Consider the following 24,594-nt stretch of genomic DNA (forward strand, 5'->3'; position numbering starts at 1 on the left):
AGACCTGCTTCTGTCAAGTCACAAACCTCTAATGTTTATTTGTGTTTGAGTGCAAGGTTAGCTGGAAGTGACATACTATGTATTTATACCTCTCTCTCTCTCTCTCTCTCTCTCTGGCCAGCCAACACCAGGGCTACATGAACACCTTCAGGGTATTGTCTCCTGCTAGTAGTGACTAACTGAGACACCGTGAAGCGTCTTCCCACATCACGATAAACTTTTTTTTTTTAAACAGCCTAAGGTGATAGTGTGCATGACGTCACCTGTACTATCATACAATCTGGTACACTGAGGAGCGGCGTGAACACCTACACCTGTGTAGTGGCTCACAGGGTGAGGGGCGGCGTGAACACCTCCACATGTGTAGTGGCTCACAGGGTGAGGGGCGGCGTGAACACCTACACCTGTGTAGTGGCTCACAGGGTGAGGGGCGGCGTGAACACCTACACCTGTGTAGTGGCTCACAGGGTGAGGGGCGGCGTGAACACCTCCACATGTGTAGTGGCTCACAGGGTGAGGGCTCACAGGGTGGAACACCTCACTGTGTGGTGGCTCCAGGGGTGAGGGGCAGCGTGAACACCTCCACATGTGTAGTGGCTCACAGGGTGAGGGGCGTGAACACCTCCACATGTGTAGTGGCTCACAGGGGTGAGGGGCAGCGTGAACACCTCCACAGTGTGGTGGCTCACAGGGGTGGGGCGGCAGCGTGAACACCCACCTGTGTGGGCCTAGGGTGAGGGGCGGCGTGAACACCTACACCTGTGTGGCTCACAGGGTGAGGGCGGCGTGAACACCTACACCTGTGTAGTGGCTCACAGGGTGGGGCGGCGTGAACACCCACTGTAGTGGCTCACAGGGTGAGGGGCGGCGTGAACACCTCCACCTGTGTAGTGGCTCACAGGGTGAGGGGCGGCGTGAACACCTCCACATGTAGTGGCTCACAGGGTGAGGGCGGCGTGACCTACACCTGTGTAGTGGCTCACAGGGTGAGGAGCGTGAACACCTACACCTGTGTAGTGGCTCACAGGGTGAGGGGCGGCGTGAACACCCACACTGTGTAGTGGCTCACAGGGTAGGGCGGCGTGAACACCTCCACATGTGTAGTGGCTCACAGGGTGAGGGGCGTGAACACCTACACATGTGTAGTGGCTCACAGGGTGAGGGCGGGGTGAACACCTACACCTGTGTAGTGGCTCACAGGGTGAGGGGCGGCGTGAACACCTACACCTGTGTAGTGGCTCACAGGGGGAGGGTGGCGTGAACACCTCCACCTGTGTAGTGGCTCACAGGGTGAGGGGCGGCGTGAACACCTCCACATGTGTAGTGGCTCACAGGGTGAGGGCGGCGTGAACACCTCCACATGTGTAGTGGCTCACAGGGTGAGGGGCGGAGGACACCTCCACATGTGTAGTGGCTCACAGGGTGAGGGGCGGTGAACACCTAAACCTGTGTAGTGGCTCACAGGGTGAGGGGCGGCGTGAACACCTCCACATGTGTAGTGGCTCACAGGGTGAGGGCGGCGTGAACACCTAAACCTGTGTAGTGGCTCACAGGGTGAGGGGCGGAGTGAACACCTCCACATGTGTAGTGGCTCATGGGCAGGCACCTAAACCTGTGTAGTGGCTCACAGGGTGAGGGCGGAGTGAACACCTCCACATGTGTAGTGGCTCACAGGGTGAGGGGCAGGTGAACACCTAAACCTGTGTAGTGGCTCACAGGGGTGAGGGGTGGCGTGAACACCTCCACCTGTGTGTAGGGCTCAGGGTGAGGGGCGGCGTGAACACCTCCACATGTGTAGTGGCTCACAGGTGAGGGGCGGAGTGAACACCTCCACATGTGTAGTGGCTCACAGGGTGAGGGGCGGCGTGAACACCAACACCTGGACCAGTGCCAATATCACACACATTCCAGGCAGGCAGCCAACACTAGCGGACCGCAGCTAAACAATGGATTTTTAGTCATTAAACAGTTCAAGATCCAAATCCAGATTTTCAATCATTTCCCTAAAGAACAGGTGTGTAGCGTCACACTACTGAACACGTTACGGGTGCAGGTGTAGCGTCACACAACTGAACACGTTACGGGTGCAGGTGTAGCGTCACACAACTGAACACGTTACGGGTGCAGGTGTGTAGCGTCACACTACTGAACACGTTACGGGTGCAGGTGTAGCGTCACACTACTGAACACGTTACGGGTGCAGGTGTAGCGTCACACTGCTGAACACGTTACGGGTGCAGGTGTAGCGTCACACTACTGAACACGTTACGGGTGCAGGTGTGTAGCGTCACACTGCTGAACACGTTACGGGTGCAGGTGTAGCGTCACAGTACTGAACACGTTACGGGTGCAGGTGTGTAGCGTCACACTGCTGAACACGTTACGGGTGCAGGTGTAGCGTCACAACTGAACACGTTACGGGTGCAGGTGTAGCGTCACACTACTGGAACACGTTAGGGTGCAGGTGTAGCGTCACACTACTGAACACGTTACGGGTGCAGGTGTAGCGTCACACAACTGGAACACGTTACGGGTGCAGGTGTGTAGCGTCACACTGCTGAGCACGTTACGGGTGCAGGTGTGTAGCGTCACACTACTGAACACGTTACGGGTGCAGGTGTGTAGCGCACACTGCTGAACGTTACGGGTGCAGGTGTGCGTCACAACTGAACACGTTACGGGTGCAGGTGTAGCGTCACACTACTGAACACGTTACGGGTGCAGTGTGTAGCGTCACACTACTGAACACGTTACGGGTGCAGGTGTGTAGCGTCACACTATTGAACACGTTACGGGTGCAGGTGTGTAGCGCCACACTACTGAAAACGTTACGGGTGCAGGTGTGTAGCGCCACACTACTAAAAATGTTACGGGTGCAGGCGTTGCGTCACACAACTGAACACGTTACGGGTGCAGGTGGAAGCGTCACACTACTGAACACGTTACGGGTGCAGGTGTGTGGAATAAGATGAACCATGTATAAGAACTATATGTGTATAATGTTACCATACTGTGGTAGACACGTGTCCAGGCGCCGTTAACAGTAACACACAAGAACACAATAATGAAACGGGTAAAAACAGAAACTGTTTAACTGGGATTAAAAGGTTTGTTTATATGAGCAACAAAGAACTCCGCAGTCAGCGACGTTGGCCACAGCTAAAATGTCTAAACGTAACACTGGAAATAAAACTGACAAACAAAGCAATCAGATGGCATACCTCGCCTCGGCCACACTGCTGCCACTAGTGAGGGAAACCCCGCCATCCTGACGTCACTTCACTGTTCGCCTGTGTTATTATCCTATGAACAGTTGAACAGTTCTACAAAGAGTCTTTATATGGCAGTTTCTGGGATATGATGATTTACAATGAATATATTTACTTTTTGGTCATCGTTGCCTTGGTCATTGTTGCAAGATTTGATTATTTTGTAATACACGTAAGCAGGTTTTTTTGGACACACGTCACCTTTGGCGCACTTTTCTGGAGAAATGTGACGTCATAGAAACCACGCCATGGAGTGTGAGTTTTGTCAAGTAATGTAATGCCACCCGTCCCATCTCCCACCAAGATTCACATCAGCTGTTCAGAAAAATATGACTTTTGATTTTTTATAACCTTTGACCTCAACCTCTCAAAACAGGTCAGTGGGGAGGGGAGAGGATGGCTTAACAGATGCGCTGGTAAGAAACAGACAGGCAAAGAGACAGACACACACACACGCGTCACGGCCACTTCCTCACCCCTCTCACACACCATGGCCACCTCCTCACCCCCCTCTCACACCACATGGCCACCTCCTCACCCCCCTCACACACCATGGCCACTTCTCACCCTCTCACACATCATGGCCACCTCCTCACCCTCTCTCACACATCATGGCCACCTCCTCACCCTCTCTCACACATCATGGCCACTTCTCACCCCCTCTCTCACACACCATGGCCACCTCCTCACCCTCTCACACATCATGGCCACTTCTCACCCTCTCTCTCCCCCATGGCCACTCCCCTCTCTCCCACACATCATGCACTTCCTCCCCTCTCTACACACTGGACCTCTCCCCTCTCTCACCATGGCCACCTCCTCCCCTCTCACACATCATGCCACCTCCTCACCTCTCACACATCATAGCCTCTCACCCTCTCACACATCATAGCCACCTCCTCACCCTCTCACACATCATGGCCACCTCCACCCTCTCACACACCATGGCCACCTCCTCACCCTCTCCACACCATGGCCACCTCCTCCCTCTCACACATCATGGCCACCTCCTCACCCTCTCACACATCATGGCCACCTCCTCACCCTCTCCACATCATGGCCACCTCCTCACCCTCTCACATCCTTAGCCACCTCCTCACCCTCTCTCACACTATAGCCTCCTCACCCTCTCCACACATCATAGCACCTCACCCCTCTCCACACCCATAGCCACCTTCCTCACCCTCTCTCACACTATGGCCAACTCTCCTCCCTCTCACCTCATGGCACCTCTCCTCCTCTCACACACTATAGCCACCTCTCCTCTCACATCATGGCCTCCTCTCACACTATGGCCACCTCCTCACCCTCTCACACATCATAGCCCTCCTCCTCCCCCTCTCACCTGCCACCTCTCACCCTCTCACACATATACCTCCTCCCCTCTCACCCACACATCCTGCCACCTCCTCACCCTCTCACACACCATGGCCACCTCCTCACCCTCTCACACACTCTGGCCACCTCCTCACCCCTCTCTCTTATCTCTCCCCACTTCCTCACCCCTCTCACACATCATAGCCACCTCCTCACCCTCTCTCACACATCATAGCCACCTCCTCACCTCTCTCACATCTGTAGCCACTTCCTCTTCCTCTCTCACCATAGCCACCTCCTCCCTCCTCTCACACTTCCTCCCTCTCCCTCTCCCCAGCCCACCTCCTCCCCTCTCTCTCCCTTCCTCCTCCTCTGCACCTCCTCACCCTCTCACACACACCATGGCCCACCTCCTCCTCTCTCACATCATGGCCACCTCTCCCTCTCACATCTGGCCTCTCACCTCTCACATCACCATCCTCCTCACCCTCTCACACATCCTTTTTACTCTCACCTCTCACCACACCATAGCCACCTCCTCACCCTCTCCACCATAGCCACCTCCTCACCCTCTCACCTCATGTACCTCCTCACCCTCTACACATCACTAGCTTCCTCCTCACCCTCTCACACACATCATAGCCACCTCTCCCTCTCACACATCATGGCCACCTCCTCACCCTCTCTCCCCACCTATAGCCACCTCCTCACCCTCTCCCACACATCATTAGCCACCTCCTCACCCTCTCACCACACTATGGCACTTCCTCACCCTCTCTCACACTATAGCCACCTCCTCACCCTCTCACATCATAGCCACCTCCTCACCCTCTCACACTACAGCCCCACCCTCTCACCCTCTCACACATCATGGCCACCTCCTCACCCTCCTACTTACCCCACCCTCCTCCTCTCCACATCATGTTGCCTCTCGCCCCTCCTCCACACTGCAGCCTCCTCACCCTCTCACCTGCCAACCTCCTCACCCCTCTCACACATCATGGCCTTTCTCCCTCACCATGGCCTCTCCCCTCTCACACTATAGCCACCTCCTCACCCTCTCCCACCACCTCTCACCCCTCTCCTCACACATGCCTCTGCCCCTCTCTCACACCATAGCACCTCCTCACCCTCTCTCCCCACTCCTTGCCCTCTCACACCTGCCTCTCCCTCCCCCACCTCTCTTCTCACCCTCTCCCCCCTTCCCTCTCACACACCAGCCACCTCTCTCTCACCATTTTCTCCTCACCCTCTCTCTGCCACCTCTCCTCTCACACACCATGGCCACCTCCTGCCCCCTCTCACATCATGTACCTCCTCACCTCTCTCACCCTGAGCCACCTCCTCCCTCTCTCACCACATCTTACCTCCTCACCCTCTCACCATAGCCACCTCCTCTTTCTCTCTCACATATCAATCATCCACACGGTACCGATGAATCTACGTCACCCATGTCTAAGCTGGGCCCCATCACCCATGTCTAACTTCAGGTCCCATCACCCATGTCCTAAACTGGTCCCATCACCCATGTCCTAAACAGGTCCCATCACCCATGTCCTAAACTGGGTCCCATCACCCATGTCTAAACAGGTCCCATCACCCATGTCCTAACAGGTCCCATCACCCATGTCCTAAACAGGTCCCATCATCCATGTCCTAAACTGAGTCCCATCACCCATGTCCTAAACAGAGTCCATCACCCATGTCCTAAACAGCCACCATCACCCATGTCCTAAACTGAGGTCCCATCACCCATGTCCCTAAACTGGTCCCATCCCCATGTCCTAAACTGAGTCCCATCACCCATGTCTAATGGGTCCCATCACCCATGTCCTAAGCTGAGTCCCATCACCCATGTCCTAAACTGAGTCCATCATACAGGTCCCATCACCCATGTCCACTGAGGTCCCATCACCCATGTCTCCTTCAAGGTCCCATCACCCATGTCCTAAACTGGGTCCCATCACCCATGTCCTAAACTGGGTCCCATCACCCATGTCCTAAACTGGGTCCCATCACCCATGTCCTAAACTAGTCCCATCACCCATGTCTAAACCGAGTCCCATCACCCATGTCTAAACTGAGTCCCATCACCCATGTCCTAAACTGGGTCCCATCACCCATGTCCTAAACTGAGCACCACATTAATCACATTCATCTTTCATGCGTAAAAAGAATAAATGTTTTTTCAAAGGGTAATGTACAGAGGCCGAGTAATCAGAGAAGTGACCTTGGATATCATGGTCCCGGGATCAGATCACTGCTGGCAGGAGGGAGGGAGGGAGGAGGGAGGGAGGGAGGGAGGGAGGAGGAGGGGAGGAGGAGGAGGAGGAGACAGGAGGGAGGGAGGGGGTGTCAGTGCAGCATCCGGTGTATGTTTGTATAGTTCTCCCAACTTCCTGTTTATCTATACACATGTCTGGCTTCGTGTTGTCAGCCTCTTCCCGACCTCACTGATGGACATATTTCCTACGAGAGGTTTATCTTTTTTTTCTCCTCTTAAATCCGTCTTCACGTAGCTAACCCCCCTTAGTGGTGATCTGTCTATCAGTATGTAATAAATTCAATGATATTTGGTGGACATAATAGTTCATAAACATCTATGTATATTGTTTTTTTTCCTTCCTGTCTCTATACATTATATACATGTACTGTTTACATTAATGTGTACGTGTAGGACAATTTCACTGAATATCTATCTGCCACAAACAGTGCTTGATGATGGCCCCGCCCCACACGGCACCAGCAATCACCTCGGCTCCTCTCGGGTGCAGTAAGCGGGTGATCAACTGCAACAGTTCTAGAGTTAAATGACTTATCGATCACCCGGGCGCCTAAAGGGGGGGGGGCGACCTCTCAGGGGAGGGGGCGCCGACCTCTCAAGGGAGGGTGGCGACCTCTCATGGGGGAGGGGGAAAGAGGGGCGACCTCTCATGGGGGCGGGTTAATTGTGAACTGTCTTAGATCACAGCTCCATGTCTTGTGTACTAGTAACCAGGTATTACTATGTATTGTGCACTAGTAACCAGGTGTTATCTGTATTGTGCATTTATCACGTTGGGTACTTGCGAGGAGTCACAGGTGTATGCCAATAGGATATTTACAGTACGAGATGATATTAACGACCCCTAGTGCTGGTTCAGCCTGTGACCAAGCAATAACACCTTTACCGTATAGCGACACACAGACCAGACAGATGAAGAAACGTACCTCTGTTTTAGCTTGTGACGGTGGGAGTGGAGTCTGACCCCGGCCGTGTTCTCCATCCCACCCATAATGTTGTTGATGGCTCCCTCCGACACCACCATCTTGTCCTGGAACAATAACAACTTTAATATTTACACCTTGTTGAGTAATACTAAGACATAACAATACATGTGTTTATAAGTTCAAGTAACAAACATAACATCAGCCATCATACTTAGTACCTTGACGTCACTCATATGACATTTACCTATTATAAACCACACTCATCCTACTTAAGATTCTTAATGTTAAATTTGTCTCCCGATTGGTGTTAATAGGGGCTGATCCAAAGGGGGTCTCATGGATCCAGACCCCCCTTTAATGCAGTATTGTATTCAGGTGTTTTTGTATAGTAAAACATAATAATAACTATTGACCTCAGAATATCTTTTAATATCAAGTACACATGGCTTCAAAATGGCCTCCAAATGCCCATGGTATTGGTCAGATTTAAATTAATAATTCTGGGAGGGCATACAGCGCCCCCTCCCCCCTTTTTGATATTCCAGTTTCCGCCCCCGGTTAAGTGAATGTCTCTAGTTTAGGTAGTCAGGTGTAATTCCGAGGCGTTACACGTGTTATTTATCCCCGAGTTATCCATTAACCTGTATTATTACCCTAATCTCCAGGACAAAACCCGAGTTTATATCACGGGTCACCTGCGCGCGCCACCCTCGTGACCACGCCACGCCCCTCACACACCTGTCATAACCCCTTCCAGGAAACATGCTTAAAACCACCTAGCAGACGCATGCGCTTCCTGGAACCCCGTCTAGAGCCATTCCAGCTTACTGCGCAACAATAAACATAATACTGGTAGTAAATAACCCGGAGCCAAGTTATTGTGTCATGTTAGGGGTTCAAGTCTGACGAGAGAGAGAGAGAGAATCATTACAGGGTCACAACTGATATATAACTGTACACAAAGTTTCACTTGATATACAAACACGTTCTCCAGATACTAACGGTATCTCACGAACGGACAAACGGACGGGGTAACACTAAATACCTCTTATACTCCATGGTTACAGTAAGATAATGATAATAATACAGTAATAATAATAATAATAATAATAATAATAATAATAATAATAATAATAATAATAATAATAATACAGTAACAACAATAACAACAACAACAACAACAACAATAATAATAATAATAATAATAATAATAATAATAATAATAATTCACCAAAACGATGGTTCAGTCACACAACAAACTAAACACACACACACACACACACACACCACAACAACGTAAAGACACTTCTTCTTGAGACAGACAGACAGACATACAGACATACGAAACAATAAGACACTTCAGTACAGCACAATAGATAGTTAGTTTACAGGTAGTACGAAGCTCGCCACCAGAGGCGCTGTTACGGCCCACCTGAATGGCACACACCCAGCTTATTGCACCGACGATTTAACACCCAAACTTAACCTAACAAACTAACCTAATGCTAAGTTAACCTATATATAACCTAACCTAACCTAACCTAACCTAACCTAACCCTAACCTAACCTAACCTAACCCAATATAATCTAACATAACATAACCTAATCTAACCTTGGGTGTCTAATATTTAGGTCACCTACTGATAGGTTATGTTGGGGGGAGGGAAAAAAAAGGGTGGGGTAAGAAGAGAGGGAGGGTGAGGGATTGTGGGAGGGAAAGGGAGGGGGTAAGAGAGAGAGAGGGGGGGGTTGCAGGGCTTCATAGTGGGGTAACGGAGAACAAGGGTGTGCCCAGAGATGTGGGAGTGAGGGGGAGGGGGGGAGGGGGGGTGATGGCCAGGGACGGGGAAACCACGTCTGGCGACACATAACTACGATCGATACCACACCCCCTACCCTCCCTCCCTCCCTCCCTCTTTCCTTCCTTCCTTCCCTCCCTCCCTCAAAACCCTTCACCTTCAGCCTGCCTCAAGACCCAGCCTACCTCACAACCCAGCCTGCCTCACGACAAAGCCTACCTCTGACGGCCTACCTCCACAGCCCAGCCTGCCTCGACAAAGCCTGCCTCAAGACCCAGCCTACCTCAGCCCAGCCTGCCTCTAACAAAAGCCTGCCTCCACAGCAAGCCTGCCTCTCACATTAAAGCCTACCTCACGACCCAGCCTACCTCCTGGCCAACCTGCCTCACTTCCCAGCCTGCCTCGCGGCCAGCCTGCCTCGACAAGCCTGCCTCCACAACCCAGCCTGCCTCACGACAAAGCCTACCTCACCAGCCCAGCCTGCCTCACGACAAAGCCTGCCTCACGACAAAAGCCTGCCTCCGACAAAGCCTGCCTCCCCGACAAAAGCCTACTCCCGACCCAGCCTACCCCTCCCACAGCCCAGCCTGCCTCATGACCCAGCCTGCCTCATGAGGCCAGCCTGCCTCACGACAAAGCCTGCCTCCCCAGCCAGCCTGCCTCGACAAAGCCTGCCTCATGACCCAGCCTGCCTCATGACCCAGCCTACCTCACGACAAAGCCTACCCTTGACCCCAGCCTGCTTCCACTTGACCCAGCCTGCCTCTAGCCCAGCCTGCCTCACGACAAAGCCCTACCTCGACAAAAGCCTACCCACATGACCCAGCCTGCCTCATGACCCAGCCTGCCTCTAACCAGCCTGCCTCGACAAAGCCTGCCTCTGCAAAGCCTGCCATGACCCAGCCTGCTTCATGACCCAGCCTGCCTCACGACCAGCCTACCTCACGACAAAGCCTACCACATGACCCAGCCTGCCTCATGACCCAGCCTGCCTTAAGACCACTAAAGGAGAGGGAAGGGGAGAGGAGAGGGAGGGGGAGAGGGAGGGAGAAGAGGAGAGGGAAGAGGGAGAGGAGGAGAGGGGTGAGGTGTGTCTGTGTCTGGCTCAACACTCGGTTTTGACTGTCATGCTGCCCGACTCATTCTCTCACTGTCCACTTTATTCTTCACTGTCCACTTTATTCTTCACTGTCCACTTTATTCTTCACTATCCACTTTCTCCTTTACTGTCCACTTAATCCTTTACTGTCCACTTAATCCTTCACTGTGCACTGTATCCTTCACTGTGCACTTTATCCTTCAATGTCCACTTTCTCCTTTACTGTCCACTTTACCCTTTACTGTCCACTTTACCCTTTACTGTCCACTATATCCTTTACTGTCCACTTTATTCTTCACTGTCCACTTTATCCTTTACTGTCCACTTTATCCTTTACTGTCCACTTTATCCTTTACTGTGCACTTTATCCTTTACTGTCCACTTTATCCTTCAATGTCCACTTTATCCTTTACTGTCCACTTTATCCTTTACTGTCCACTTTATTCTTCACTATCTACTTTATCCTTTACTGTCCTTTATCCTTCAATGTCCACTTTATCCTTTACTGTCCACTTTATCCTTTACTGTCCACTTTACTCTTCACTATCCACTTTATCCTTTACTGTCCACTTTATCCTTTACTGTCCACTTTATCCTTTACTGTCCACTTTATCCACTTTATCCTTTACTGTCCACTTTATCCTTTACTGTCCACTTTATCCTTTACTGTCCGCACATCCTTCACCTGTCTATATCCTTTACTGTCACCCCTATTTTCACTGTCCACTTTATTTTTCACTGTCCACTATCCTTTACTGTCACTTTATTCTTCAGTGTCCACTTTATTCTTGACTGTCCACTTTATCCTTTACTATACTTTTATCCTTTATTGTCACTTTATCGCTACTGTCCACTTTATCCTTTACTGTCCACTTTATTCTTCCACTATCCACTTTCTCCTTTACTGTCCTTTATCCTTCATTGTCCACTTTATCATTTACTGTCCACTTTATCCTTCAATGTCCACTTTATCCTTTACTGTCCACTTTATCCTTTATTGTCCACTTTACCCTTTACTGTCCACTTTATTCTTCACTGTCCACTTCATCTTTTACTGTCCACTTTATCCTTTACTGTCCACTTTATCCTTCACTGTCCACCTTATCCTTTACTGTCCACTTTATTTTTCACTGTCCACTTTATTCTTCACTGTCCACTATCCTTTACTGTCCACTTTATTCTTCAGTGTCCACTTTATTCTTGACTGTCCACTTTATCCTTTACTGTAAACTTTATCCTTTACTGTCCACTTTATCCTTTACTGTCCACTTTATTCTTCACTATCCACTTTCTCCTTTACTGTCCACTTTATCCTTCACTGTCCATCTTATCCTTTACTGTCCACTTTATTCTTCACTGTCCACTTAATTCTTCACTGTCCACTTAATCCTTTACTGTCCACTTTATCCTTTACTATATACTGTATTCTTCACTGTCCACTTTATCCTTTCTGTCCACTTTATCCTTTACTGTCCACTTTATCCTTTACTGTCCACTTTATCCTTTACTGTTCATTTTATCCTTTACTGTCCACTTTATCCTCCACTGTCCACTTTATTCTTTACTGTCCACTTAATCCTTTGCGGTCGACTTTATCCTTCACTGTCCACTTTATCCTTTTAATGTCCACATAATCCTTTACTGTCCACTTTATTCTTTACTGCCCACTTTATCATTTACTGTCCACTTTTTTCTTTACTGTCCACTTTTTTCTTTGCTGTCTACTTTCTTCTTTATTGTCCACTTTATCCTTCACTGTCCACTTTATCCTTTTAATGTCCACTTTATCCTTTACTGTCCACTTTATCCCCCATTCATTTTCTTCTATATTAATTCCCCTTCAGTTTCATAATCTGGTACAACATTTTACCAATAAACAAAATATCAAAACTCTTGACCCTGATATGAGAGAGAGAGAGAGAGAGAGAGAGAGAGAGAGAGAGAGAGAGAGAGATATGATGGTAACAACAGCTTTTATTGATGGTATGACGTTTATTCATCATTTGTTTGGAAGAAGAAGAAAGAAGAGAAGAAAGAAGAAACAATATGCCGGTTTTCTTCGTAGCAGACAAGCATGTAGCATAACGTACAACAGAAACATCGTCAAAATATGAGCATAACAACTTGAGAGCAATTTACACAATGCAAAAAAAAAAACACCAAACAGCACAATTTATATTAAAAAAAAACACAAGATAGAGACGTAGGAAAATGTAGGAATCAACAGCAGATGATCGTGTATACCGCAGCTTCAAGAGGACATATCGTGTATACCGCAGCTTCAGAGGACATATCGTGTATACCGCAGCTTCAAGAGGACATATTGTCGTGTATCGCAGCTTCAAGAGGACATATTGTCGTGTATACCGCAGCTTCAAGAGAACATATTGTCGTGTATACCGCAGCTTCAGACATATTGTTCACCGCAGAGGACATATTGTCGTGTATACCGCAGCTTCAAGAGGGCATATCGTGTATACCGCAGCTTCAAGAGGACATATCGTGTATACCGCAGCTTCAAGAGAACATATCGTGTATACCGCAGCTTCAAGAGGACATATCGTGTATACCGCAGCTTCAAGAGGACATATCGTGTATACAGCAGCTTCAAGATAATGTATTATGAAATGTCACAAGCGTAAATTAATTAACGGATAGTCGAATATCACCCTTATAACTAGTAATTAGTAGGTTAGGTTAGATAAGGCTGGGCAAGGTCGAATATGGATTGGCTAAGACTAGGTTAGGTTACGTAATGTTTAGGTTAGGTTTGGCTAGGTTAGGTTACGTAATGTTTATATTAGGCTTGGCTAGGTTAGGTTATGTGAAGTTTAGGTTAGGCTTGGCTAGGTTAGGTTACGTGAAGTTTAGGTTAGGCTTGGCTAGGTTAGGTTACGTGAAGTTTAGGTTAGGCTTGGCTAGGTTAGGTTACGTGAAGTTTAGGTTAGGCTTGGCTAGGTTAGGTTACGTAATGTTTAGGTTAGGTTTGGCTAGGTTAGGTTACGTAATGTTTAGGTTAGGTTTGGCTAGGTTGGGTTACGTAATGTTTTGGGTTAGGCTTGGCTGGGTTGGGTTACGTGAAGTTTGGGTTGAGCCTTGGCTAGGTTGGGTTATGTGAAGTTTAGGTTAGGCTTGGCTGGGTTAGGTTATGTGAAGTTTAGGTTAGGCTTGGCTGGGTTGGGTTACGTAATGTTTGGGATTAGGCTTGGTAGGTTAGGTTAGGTTACGTAATGTTTAGGTTAGGCTTGGCTAGGTTAGGTTATGTGAAGTTTAGGTTAGGCTTGGCTAGGTTAGGTTACGTAATGTTTAGGCTAGGCTAAGATAGGTTAGGTTACGTAATGTTTAGGTTAGGCTTGGCTGGGTTAGGTTATGTGAAGTTTAGGTTAGGCTTGGCTAGGTTAGGTTATGTAATGTTTAGGTTAGGCTTGGCTAGGTTAGGTTATGTGAAGTTTAGGTTAGGCTTGGCTAGGTTAGGTTATGTAATGTTTAGGTTAGGCTTGGCTAGGTTAGGTTATGTGAAGTTTAGGTTAGGCTTGGCTAGGTTAGGTTATGTAATGTTTAGGCTAGGCTAAGATAGGTTTAGTTAGGTTAGGTTAGGCTTGGCTAGGTTAGGCTAAGATAGGTTTGGTTTAGTTAGGTTAGGTTAGGCTTGGCTAGGTTAGGTTATGTGAAGTTTAGGTTAGGCTTGGCTAGGTTAGGTTATGTAATGTTTAGGCTAGGCTAAGATAGGTTTAGTTAGGTTAGGTTAGGTTAGGCTTGGCTAGGTTAGGTTAGGTTATGTAATGTTTAGGCTAGGCTAAGATAGGTTTAGTTAGGTTAGGTTAGGCATGGATACGTTAGGTTAGGTTATGTGCAGCTAAGTAAAATTAGATTAGTATTTACTTAAGTGTCCAATTATGTAAACCACCTCGGTCAGTTAGCTAAGGTGTCAAGAAAATTACACTTCACACCACATTTACTTTTCATCAATTTCTTTCCCCAATTAAAACGCGGAATGCATGTTTTTCACACCTTTTTTTTTCACATACCATAATTTGTCCAAACATTGTGCATAACACCAAACCTTTATCGTCTTTGTGAGAACCGAGTCATAACACCTTGGATATTTTTACATTGTTATTGTTTTTTCTATTCTGCTTGAAATGTGTACAGGAAGGCAGCGCGTTGAGTGGTGTCATTTACCTGAGCAGTCCAATGGTCTTAAAACAATGATTTAGGTTTAGGGTTAGGTTAGGCTACAGTTTGGTACGTGATATATAATAGGTAAAGTAAGGTAAGGTTAGATAAAGTTAGGTTAGGTTAGAATAGGTTAGGTTAGGTTAGGTTAGAAAAGGCCCTGTGTGACACTAACCCCATCGCCATTGTGGTCAACGACACTTGTTCACAAGATACACAGCACTACACTACAGCACTACACTACAGCACAGCACTACACTACAGCACTACACTACACTACAGCACTACACCACAGCATCACACTACACCACAGCACTACACCACAGCACTACACCACAGCATCACACTACACCACAGCACTACACCACAACACTACAGCATTATACAACAGCACTACCACAATACCGATGCACACAACGCTTCATTGATAATGGTGAAGGTGGTATCTCACAACGTCCACCACACTGATAACCACACCACTGCACAATACCACTATACTACAATACTATACAACACCACACCACTAAACCTCAGCACTACACCACAGCAATATACTACAGTACTATACTACAACACTACAACACAGCACTACACCACAACACTACACCACAACATTACAGCATAGCACCATACTGCATTACTATACATAAGCACTACACCACAGCACTACAGCATATTACTATACAACAGCATTGCACCACACCACTACAGCATATCACTACATAACAGCACCACACCACTACATCGCAGCACTATATCACAGTACTACACTACATCACAGCACTATATCACAGTACTACACTACATCACAGCACCACAGCACTATACCACAGTACTACACTACAGCTACACTCGCCGCTGTCAGTAATTCAAATGGGGCGCCATATTTTGACCTGCTACCTCAGCTGTTGGGAGGTGTTCGTATCTGACGTTGTATGTCAGTTGATGTTGGACGCTGACCCCCACGCGGGTGTGGGCGTGGTGATGAATACAGTACTAGCGTTGCCAAAAATCTCAAAGAGTAGTGGGATGTGAATGTTGTTATACTTGGCGAAGTTAGCGAGGGGTCCGGGAAGTTTTGCGTTACTAGGCCAAAACTATTAATACCCCATTTTCATAGCGTGACATCACCTGGATAATATCAGAAATAAGCAATATGACATCACTTGGATATATCAAGAGACACGGTGATGTCACAACAAACGTACGAACACACACAGACACACACACACACACACCCCCGGTACTACTTAACTGTTTGTCTTGTAGTCGGATCCCACTTAACTTAGTCTACACTGGCTCCTACGGTAATTATATCACAGATTAAAACAGCTGGACACCTAGTATTATCACACGTACACACCGGAGTGGAGGTGTCAGCGTACTGGACGGCGAGGTGGAGGCGGTACACACATACACACACACTCAGCGAGGGAGGGAAGGAGGCGTGGTCTTCCCTTACATGGCGGTGCGGGGTGTGACGTCAGCACCAGGGAGGAGGGGCGCGCCTCGTGACGTCACCGGGAGAGTGAGTGAGTGAGTGAGTGAGTGGCACCAATGACTCATGACTCACACACACACCTTTCTCACACTCATGACTCACACACACACCTTTCTCACACTCATGACTCACACACACACCTTTCTCACACTCATGACTCACACACACACCTTTCTCACACTCATGACTCACACACACACCTTTCTCACACTCATAACTCACACACATACACACACACCTTTCTCACACTATGTCGTGCTTTTGTTGTGACTGCCAACACTCATCACACGCCTCTATAGATACACATAAGTCCTCAGGGTGAGTTATGCCCTGTTAACTGAAGGCATAAGAATGCAGAACTGACTTGACGTAAAACAGAAAAATAACCTAACCTAAAATAAAAAAAAATCACAGAAAAAACTATACCCTAAAACAAACTAAAAATAAAAATTAACAAACAAACAAAAACATACCGGGCATAACCTCTAAAAACACAACTAAACTGTTCTCGTATAACTAAAATAACCGTATCTAGTTAAGGTCGAGTCTGAGTGTTCATGTTAAGTTTAGTGTTATATATAAAGCAGTTATTTAATCTCAGGTCTTCAGTTACGAGAAATAAATTAATGTGAGAATCTCGGTGTGAATCATAGCGCGGGTGTGCAGCTTAGGGTGCTCGGGGCCCTACTGGGAAAACCTGCCACCTCACACTGTATTTATATACCCACTGAGGTGAAGACAATAACATGTGGAGATGAAGACACGTGAAGACAATAATATGTGGAGATGAAGACACGTGAAGACAATATGTGGAGATGAAGACACGTGAAGACAATATGTGGAGATGAAGACACGTGAAGACAATAATATGTGGAGATGAAGACACGTGAAGGTAATAATATGTGGAGATGAAGGCACGTGAAGACAATAATATGTGGAGATGAAGACACGTGAAGACAATAATATGTGGAGATGAAGACACGTGAAGACAATAATATGTGGAGATGAAGACACGTGAAGGTAATAATATGTGGAGATGAAGACACGTGAAGACAATAATATGTGGAGATGATGACACGTGAAGACAATAATATGTGGAGATGAAGACGCGTGAAGACAATGTGTGGAGATGAAGGCGCGTGAAGACAATATGTATGTGGAGATGAAGACACGTGAAGACAATGTGTGGAGATGAAGGCACGTGAAGACATAATAATGTGGAGATGAAGGCGCATTGAAGACAATATGTGGAGATGAAGACACGTGAGAACCAATAATATGTGGAGATGAAGGCACGTGAAGACAATAATAATATGTGGAGATGAAGGCGCGTGAAGACAATAATATGTGGAGATGAAGGCACGTGAAGACAATGTGTGGAGGAGATGAAGGCACGTGAAGACAATAATATGTGGAGATGAAGACACGTGAAGGTAATAATATGTGGAGATGAAGACACGTGAAGACAATAATATGTGGAGATGAAGACACGTGAAGACAATAATATGTGGAGATGAAGACACGTGAAGACAATAATATGTGGAGATGAAGACACGTGAAGGTAATAATATGTGGAGATGAAGGCACGTGAAGACAATATGTGGAGATGAAGGCACGTGAAGACAATAATGTGGAGATGTGAAGAGGGCACGTGAAGACAATAATGTGGAGATGAAGACACGTGAAGACAATAATATGTGGAGATGAAGACACGTGAAGACAATAATATGTGGAGATGAAGACACGTGAAGACAATGTGTGTGGAGATGAAGGTACGTGAAGACATGTCTGTGGAGATGAAGGCGTGAAGAAGACAATATGTGGAGATGAAGACTTGCGTGAAGACAATAATATGTGGAGATGAAGGCGTAGAGAACAATGTGTGTGGAGATGAAGGCACGTGAAGACAATAATATGTGGAGATGAAGAGCACGCGTGAAGACAATAATATGTGGAGATGAAGGCACGTGAAGACAATAATATGTGGAGATGAAGGGATTGAAGACAATAATGTGGAGATGAAGACACGTGAAGGTAATATATGTGGAGATGAAGACGTGAAGACGTGGAGATGACACGTGAAGACAATAATATGTGGAGATGAAGGCACGTGAAGACAATAATATGTGGAGATGAAGACACGTGAAGACAATATGTGGAGATGAAGGCACGTGAAGACAATAATATGTGGAGATGAAGGCACGTGAAGACAATGTGTGGAGATGAACACACGTGAAGACAATGTGTGGAGATGAAGACACGTGAAGACAATAATATGTGGAGATGAAGGCACGTGAAGACAATGTGTGGAGATGAAGACACGTGAAGACAATAATATGTGGAGATGAACACACGTGAAGACAATAATATGTGGAGATGAAGGCACGTGAAGACAATAATATGTGGAGATGAAGACACGTGAAGACAATAATATGTGGAGATGAACACATGTGAAGACAATAATAGATGACGACAAGAAGATAATAAATGTGTGGACAATGAAGAAGAAGAAAGAGAATAAAAGAAAATAGAACAATAAAGAGAAGGATAAAAAACGAACCATAACCCTCTACCATACCAACACAAATGACGTCACTCTGGCGGCCACTTTACGGAAGGGAAGTGGCGGAGTGAGGGAGGTAATGGCCCAGCTGCACCTGTTCCACCAACACCCATTCCCTCCCTCCCTACCCTCCCCCAACCTAACCTAACCTAACCGCTTTCTCGCCCATTCGTGTACCTAAATTCCGATTCAAGGCAGCGCCATATAAAGATGGTTCCTCCACTTAATATACCACTACTTTTGAATACTCCGCCACTTAGGTGTAAGGAGAAGTAGGGACGCAGAAACCTTAAATAAAGTGGAGGAAATGGTAGTCGTAGTGCAAGATAAGCGGATAATGAGACAAAGTGTGTGGGTAATGAGAGGGCGCGCTTATTAGATAAAAATACTCGGCTAACTCGACCCAGAAGAAACAAGCAAATAAATAAACAACATAATAAACCCAGACAAACTAAAGTTAAGTTTATTTTAAGTTCTGACTCACAGGATCTTTGTGCAAACTGATAAAACTTTAATTTTCGGTAGAACACATACTGTACATCCTAGCCGGAGATGACGTCTGAGTCAGACTTGTTGGCTCCTGTCCACGTCACAGCTGGGCGAGATGGACGGCGTTGCATAAGTATCACGACTAACCTATGGGTCAGTGGGCCTCCTACAACATTGAACACTTGGCCACGGGAGGAGAAGGAGGAGGAGGGGGAGGGAAGCACAGCACACACTGGACTTCAATGAATATTTTAAGTTAAGCTTCTATAATGTTTTCAGTGTAAAATATAAATTAACTCATGGTAAAAAAAAATATAGTGACTATTTTTAATACGTAGTTGTAGTTTACTCAAATATACAATACTGTACTCGCATTATAGTTCAAGAAGAAATTACTGTTACATTATTTGATGAATTGATGAAAAATATAGGTAGTGTAGGATATACATTAAATAAATCATTAGAATCACATTTATTAACGATAATTATAGATCTAAAAAGAAAAAAAATAAGTAGCTTTTGGGACTTAGGCTGAACAATGTCCTTCACTTCCGGTCAGCACACTACGTCACTACTGGTCACCCAATACCCCCCCCCCCTCACACACACAGCCAGAGAAAGTCAGCCAGGTTATAACTGGCTGGAGAGCGTCAAGTCAAGTTTATACGAACGATTTCGCAAACTCTCCTAACTTAACCCAACCTATTCTAACTTAATCTAATCCTAATCTAACCAAACCTAACCTACCACCAGAACTAGACTTAAACTAACCTAACCAAACCTCACCTATTCTCAGTTCTCACCTAATAAGAGCGGCACAATAAAAATGGAAGCCCCTCAAAATCGAGGATGGCCGGCCCAAGGGCCTCCCAGGCGTGAATTTGTTTAAGGTGTAGAAGCTGTCGCCAACACAACAACCACACCCTGAGTTAACGAGCTGCATGACCCAGTGTCAAGGAATAGTCCGAGAAGACCGGGCAACTCGCCAACTGCACTGGCTAACCATTACCCCGGAACACGATCCGCAAATCGATTAACATCCAGGTCCCCAATTACTGCTGGGTAGACAGAGGCAAATGGCGTAAAGAAACTTGCCCATGGTTTCACCCTGCCCGGGGATCGAACTCGGGTCCGCTCGCTTGCGAGGCGAGGATGCTGACCATTACACCACAGGTCGCCGGCTTATAGACCCACACACCACAGTCACCATGAGAGTGAAGTGTGTGGCGCCAGGGTCGTACACCGGGGAGCATGTACAGTAGGTCCTCCTTCATGGGTGGCTCTGTACACACTGAGGTCTGAAGGAGCCTCAAGAAGATAGTCGACCTCTCCATCTTTAAAATCCCTCCCTCCCTCGCCTCCCCCCTCCCTCACCTCACCTCCCGGTACATCGGAGTAAAGATTCTCTCTCTCTCTCTCTCTCTCTTTTCCACTGTGAATTAGGGGAAAGTGAGGGGATAAACAAAGAGAATGAGGGGTGAGGGGAGGACCAGAGTGAGGGGAGGACCTGAGTATTGGTGTTCTCGTCATGGGCGCGGTTCATTTCCTTCCGCCTTACCTAAACCATCAACAAAACCTGTGTGTGTGTGTGTTAGGGGATCATCGTGCTAATCCGTTACAAGCAAGACTAATTCACCTACACCTCTCTCTCCCACCACCACTACACCTCTCACCACCACCACACCCACACCACCTCACACACAAGCCCTCACCTACACCTCACCCCCCACACCAAACCCTCCCCACCCCCCCACCACCCTCACCTGCCCCCACCCCTCACCTACCACCACCACACCCCAGCCACGTCCCCAGGTGTAGCGTGGCCACCTGGGACCACGTGACAGCCACAGTATTGTTTGTGTATCTGTTTGTCTGTCTACATCCATCTGTCGGTGCCTCCCCTCCTTATAGATCCTGCCTGTCTGTGTGTCACCTTTCTGTAATTAAAGCTGTATTTACAGCCCTACCAATGTGCTGTGTGCCATCACCACCCTATATGGGGGTGAAGGGGGTGGGGGAGGGGAAGGGGAGGAGGAGGGCAGGGAGGGAGGGTGAAGGAGACAGGGGAGAGGAGAATTGAAGAACCCAGGGGAGAAGGGAGGGTGAAGGGAGACAGGGAGGGAGTGAAGGAGGCGGGAAGAGGAGGGAGAGGGAGGGCGGGAGGGGGGATGAAGGGGGCGGGGAGGGTTGTAATACTCTCACCCTAAAACGCAGACTCGACCCTGTGTACCCGTGTTCGAGGTGGGGTCCACATACCACCACCACCACTACACAACAGTACAGTCTCCTCTCAGCAATTCAGAGACGTGCGCCCACCTTGTGACGCTGTGAGGTGTGGCGAGCAGTCAGGGTGTGAGCATTAATATACACACTAACCTGGACAACGCCGCCACCTACCCACGTCATGAATACAAACTAGGTCATTACGAGTCACTATGCATATATTTATTGACTATATCTATGTGTAACGATAGTTTGTATTTATGTATAGCTCTGTGGGTGTGTGTATGTGTGTGTGCAGAGGTAATAGCAACAACAGCAGATGACAACACCAGCAACAAATTACAGCAGCAGCAGCAGCAACATGTGACGTTTGAGGCAAGAGGTAAAAATATCCGATACGCGGCCGCTGCTACACCACAACACACCTCTTGGCCTCTCTACCTCAACACAACCACAGCTATATCACTCATCATTAAAAATAACGAATTAGATAATTAAATATATATATAATAAGACGCATGACAAACCCAAATGTGTTAATTAAGCGCATCCGTCAAGTCAGTTTACCATGGTCATTTACTAGGCTTGACGATACCGGAAATGCCGCCCTCCCAGGATGCCTAACACAGAGGAACCTCTATGGTTTTTTTCCCCGCCGTTCCCTCCACCACTCATCCTTTCACTCTCCTCTTCCCCGTGTCTTCCTCCCTCACACAATAACTTCCTGCCTCTCATCACTCGCGCGGCAGCTAGGGGAAGAGGGTTTCCCGTGTCAAGGATAGCCGGGAGGGAGGTGTTCCGCGACTAACCTTCAACATCTGGCCACCAGGGACGCTGCCTACCTGTAAATACGCCTCTCTTACCTTCATTAGTATTACGGTATCTAATAAATTAATCGAATTACTATTATTACTATTGTTATATTATTAGTAATGTCATTATTATTATTATTTTTACTTTTATATTTTAATATTAATATGATTTATCAGTATATCTATTATTACCGACAGGACATTACTGCACCATGGACAGCAGGGGTGGTGTGAGGACTTCGTGGTGTGTGGACGTGGGAACATTATCAGTGTTTGGTCTTCTAATCTATCACACACACTGTTAACACAAAATCCAAATTTGTCTTCACAGGTCTATACTTATTTACACTTGTCTACAGAGGTCTACACTTGTCTACATTGTTCACGCTTGTCTAAATAGGTCTGCACTAGTCTACACTTTTTTACATGTCTACAATTTTCTACGCAGGTCTATAATTGTTTCCAGTTATAGAGTTATATATACGGGTCATCTCCATTTTCTTCAGTCTACACAGGTAGGCATTTGTATTTATATTGTCTACACTTGATGTCAACTCAACTTGTAAAAGGTTTAAGTCAGCTCATTGTCAGTTCACTTGTGGAATGTTAGCAATGCCAACAAACTGTCAGCTCAATTTTGTAGGTTAGAAATGTCAGCAAACTGTCAGCTAACTTGGCCTGGTTTCAAAGTGTGTGTGTGTGATGCGGTGTGGAGGTAGTGTAAGTTAGTGTGGTGTGGAAGTAGTATGGTTAAGTGAGAGAGAGAGAGAGGCATGGGGAGGAAGCCTTGAGACAGAGGACGTACCCAGCATCAAAACAGTGAAGGCATGGAGCGTGTCCACACTGTGCCTCTCTTGTCCAACCCTCCTCCTACTCACCACCCTCCTCCTCCTACTCACCACCCTCCTACTCCTCCTCACCACCCTCCTACTCCTCCTCACCACCCTCCTACTCCTCCTCACCACCCTCCTACTCTCCTCACCACCCTCCTACTCTCCTCACCACCTCCTACTCCCTCACCACCTCCTCTCTCCTACCACCTCCTACTCCTCACCACCCTCCTCTCCCCTCACCACCTCCTCTCCCACCACCCTACTCCTCCCTCCCACCTCTCTCCTCCCCACCACCTCCTCTATTCTCACCACCCTCCTACTCTCCTCACCACCCTCCTACTCTCCTCCACCACCCTCTACTCTCCTCACCACCTACTCCTCCCTCCTCACCACCCTCCTACTCTCCTCACCACCCTCCTACTCTCCCTCACCACCCTCCTACTCTCCTCACCACCCTCCTACTCTCACCACCCTCCTACTCTCCTCACCACCCTCCTACTCTCCTCACCACCCTCCTACTCTCCTCACCACCCTCCTACTCTCTCACCACCTCCTACTTCCTCACCACCTCCTACTCCTCCTCACCACCCTCCTACTCCTCTCACCACCCTCCTACTCCTCCTCACACCCTCCTATCTCCTCCTCACCACCCTCCTACTCCTCCTCACCACCCTCCTACTCCTCCTCACCACCCTCCTCTCCCTCCTCCCCTCACCACCCTCCTACTCTCCCTACCACCCTCCTACTCTCCCCACCTCCTTCCTCTCCTCACCACCCTCCTACTCCTCCTCACCACCCTCCTACTCTCTCCCCTCACCACCTCCTACTCCTCCTCACCACCCTCCTACTCTCCTCACCACCCCTCCTACTCCTCCTCACCACCTCCTACTCCTCCTCACCACCCTCCTACTCCCTCCCTACCACCCTCCTACTCTCCTCCCCTCACCACCCTCCTACTTCCCCACCACCCTCCTACTCCTCCTACCACCCCTCCTCCTACTCTCCCTCACCCACCCTCCCTCCTCCTCACCACCCTCCTCCTCCTCCTCACCACCCTCTCTCCTCACCCCCCTCCTCTCTCCTCACCACCTCCTCTCCTCACCACCCTCCTACTCTCCTCACCACCCTCCTACTCTCCCTCACTCACCCTACTCCTCCTCACCACCCTCCTACTCCCTCCTCACCACCTCCTACTCCTCCTCACCACCCTCCTACTCCTCCCTCACCACCCTCCTACTCTCCTCCCACCTCCTACTCTCCCTCACCACCTCCTACTCTCCTCACACCCTCCTACTCTCCCTCA

At 48.0% G+C, this 24,594-nt stretch overlaps 1 protein-coding gene across 9 annotated transcripts in view; it reads right to left on the reverse strand.

The window, feature by feature from the left end:
• Positions 1–16,347, reverse strand: part of LOC121871386 — a 107,774-nt gene extending 91,427 nt beyond the window's left edge. For 8 of the 9 annotated variants that reach the window (XR_006089868.1, XM_042373620.1, XM_042373619.1 and 5 more), the window contains exons 1-2: positions 16,126–16,264; positions 7,797–7,900 (exon numbers count right to left, since the gene is read on the reverse strand). Coding sequence is in view for 8 of the 9 variants with exons in the window: in XM_042373620.1 (XP_042229554.1) it covers positions 7,797–7,894 (98 nt within the window). In the remaining variant the exon portion in view is untranslated. Of the gene's footprint in view, positions 1–7,796; positions 7,901–16,125 lie in introns of all 9 variants that reach the window. The other variant, XM_042373614.1, reaches the window with a different exon arrangement.
• Positions 16,348–24,594: the final 8,247 nt, after the last annotated feature.

This window comes from Homarus americanus, unplaced genomic scaffold, assembly GCF_018991925.1.
Source record: "Homarus americanus isolate GMGI-L3 unplaced genomic scaffold, GMGI_Hamer_2.0 scaffold45698, whole genome shotgun sequence".
NCBI classification, from domain to species: domain Eukaryota; kingdom Metazoa; phylum Arthropoda; class Malacostraca; order Decapoda; family Nephropidae; genus Homarus; species Homarus americanus.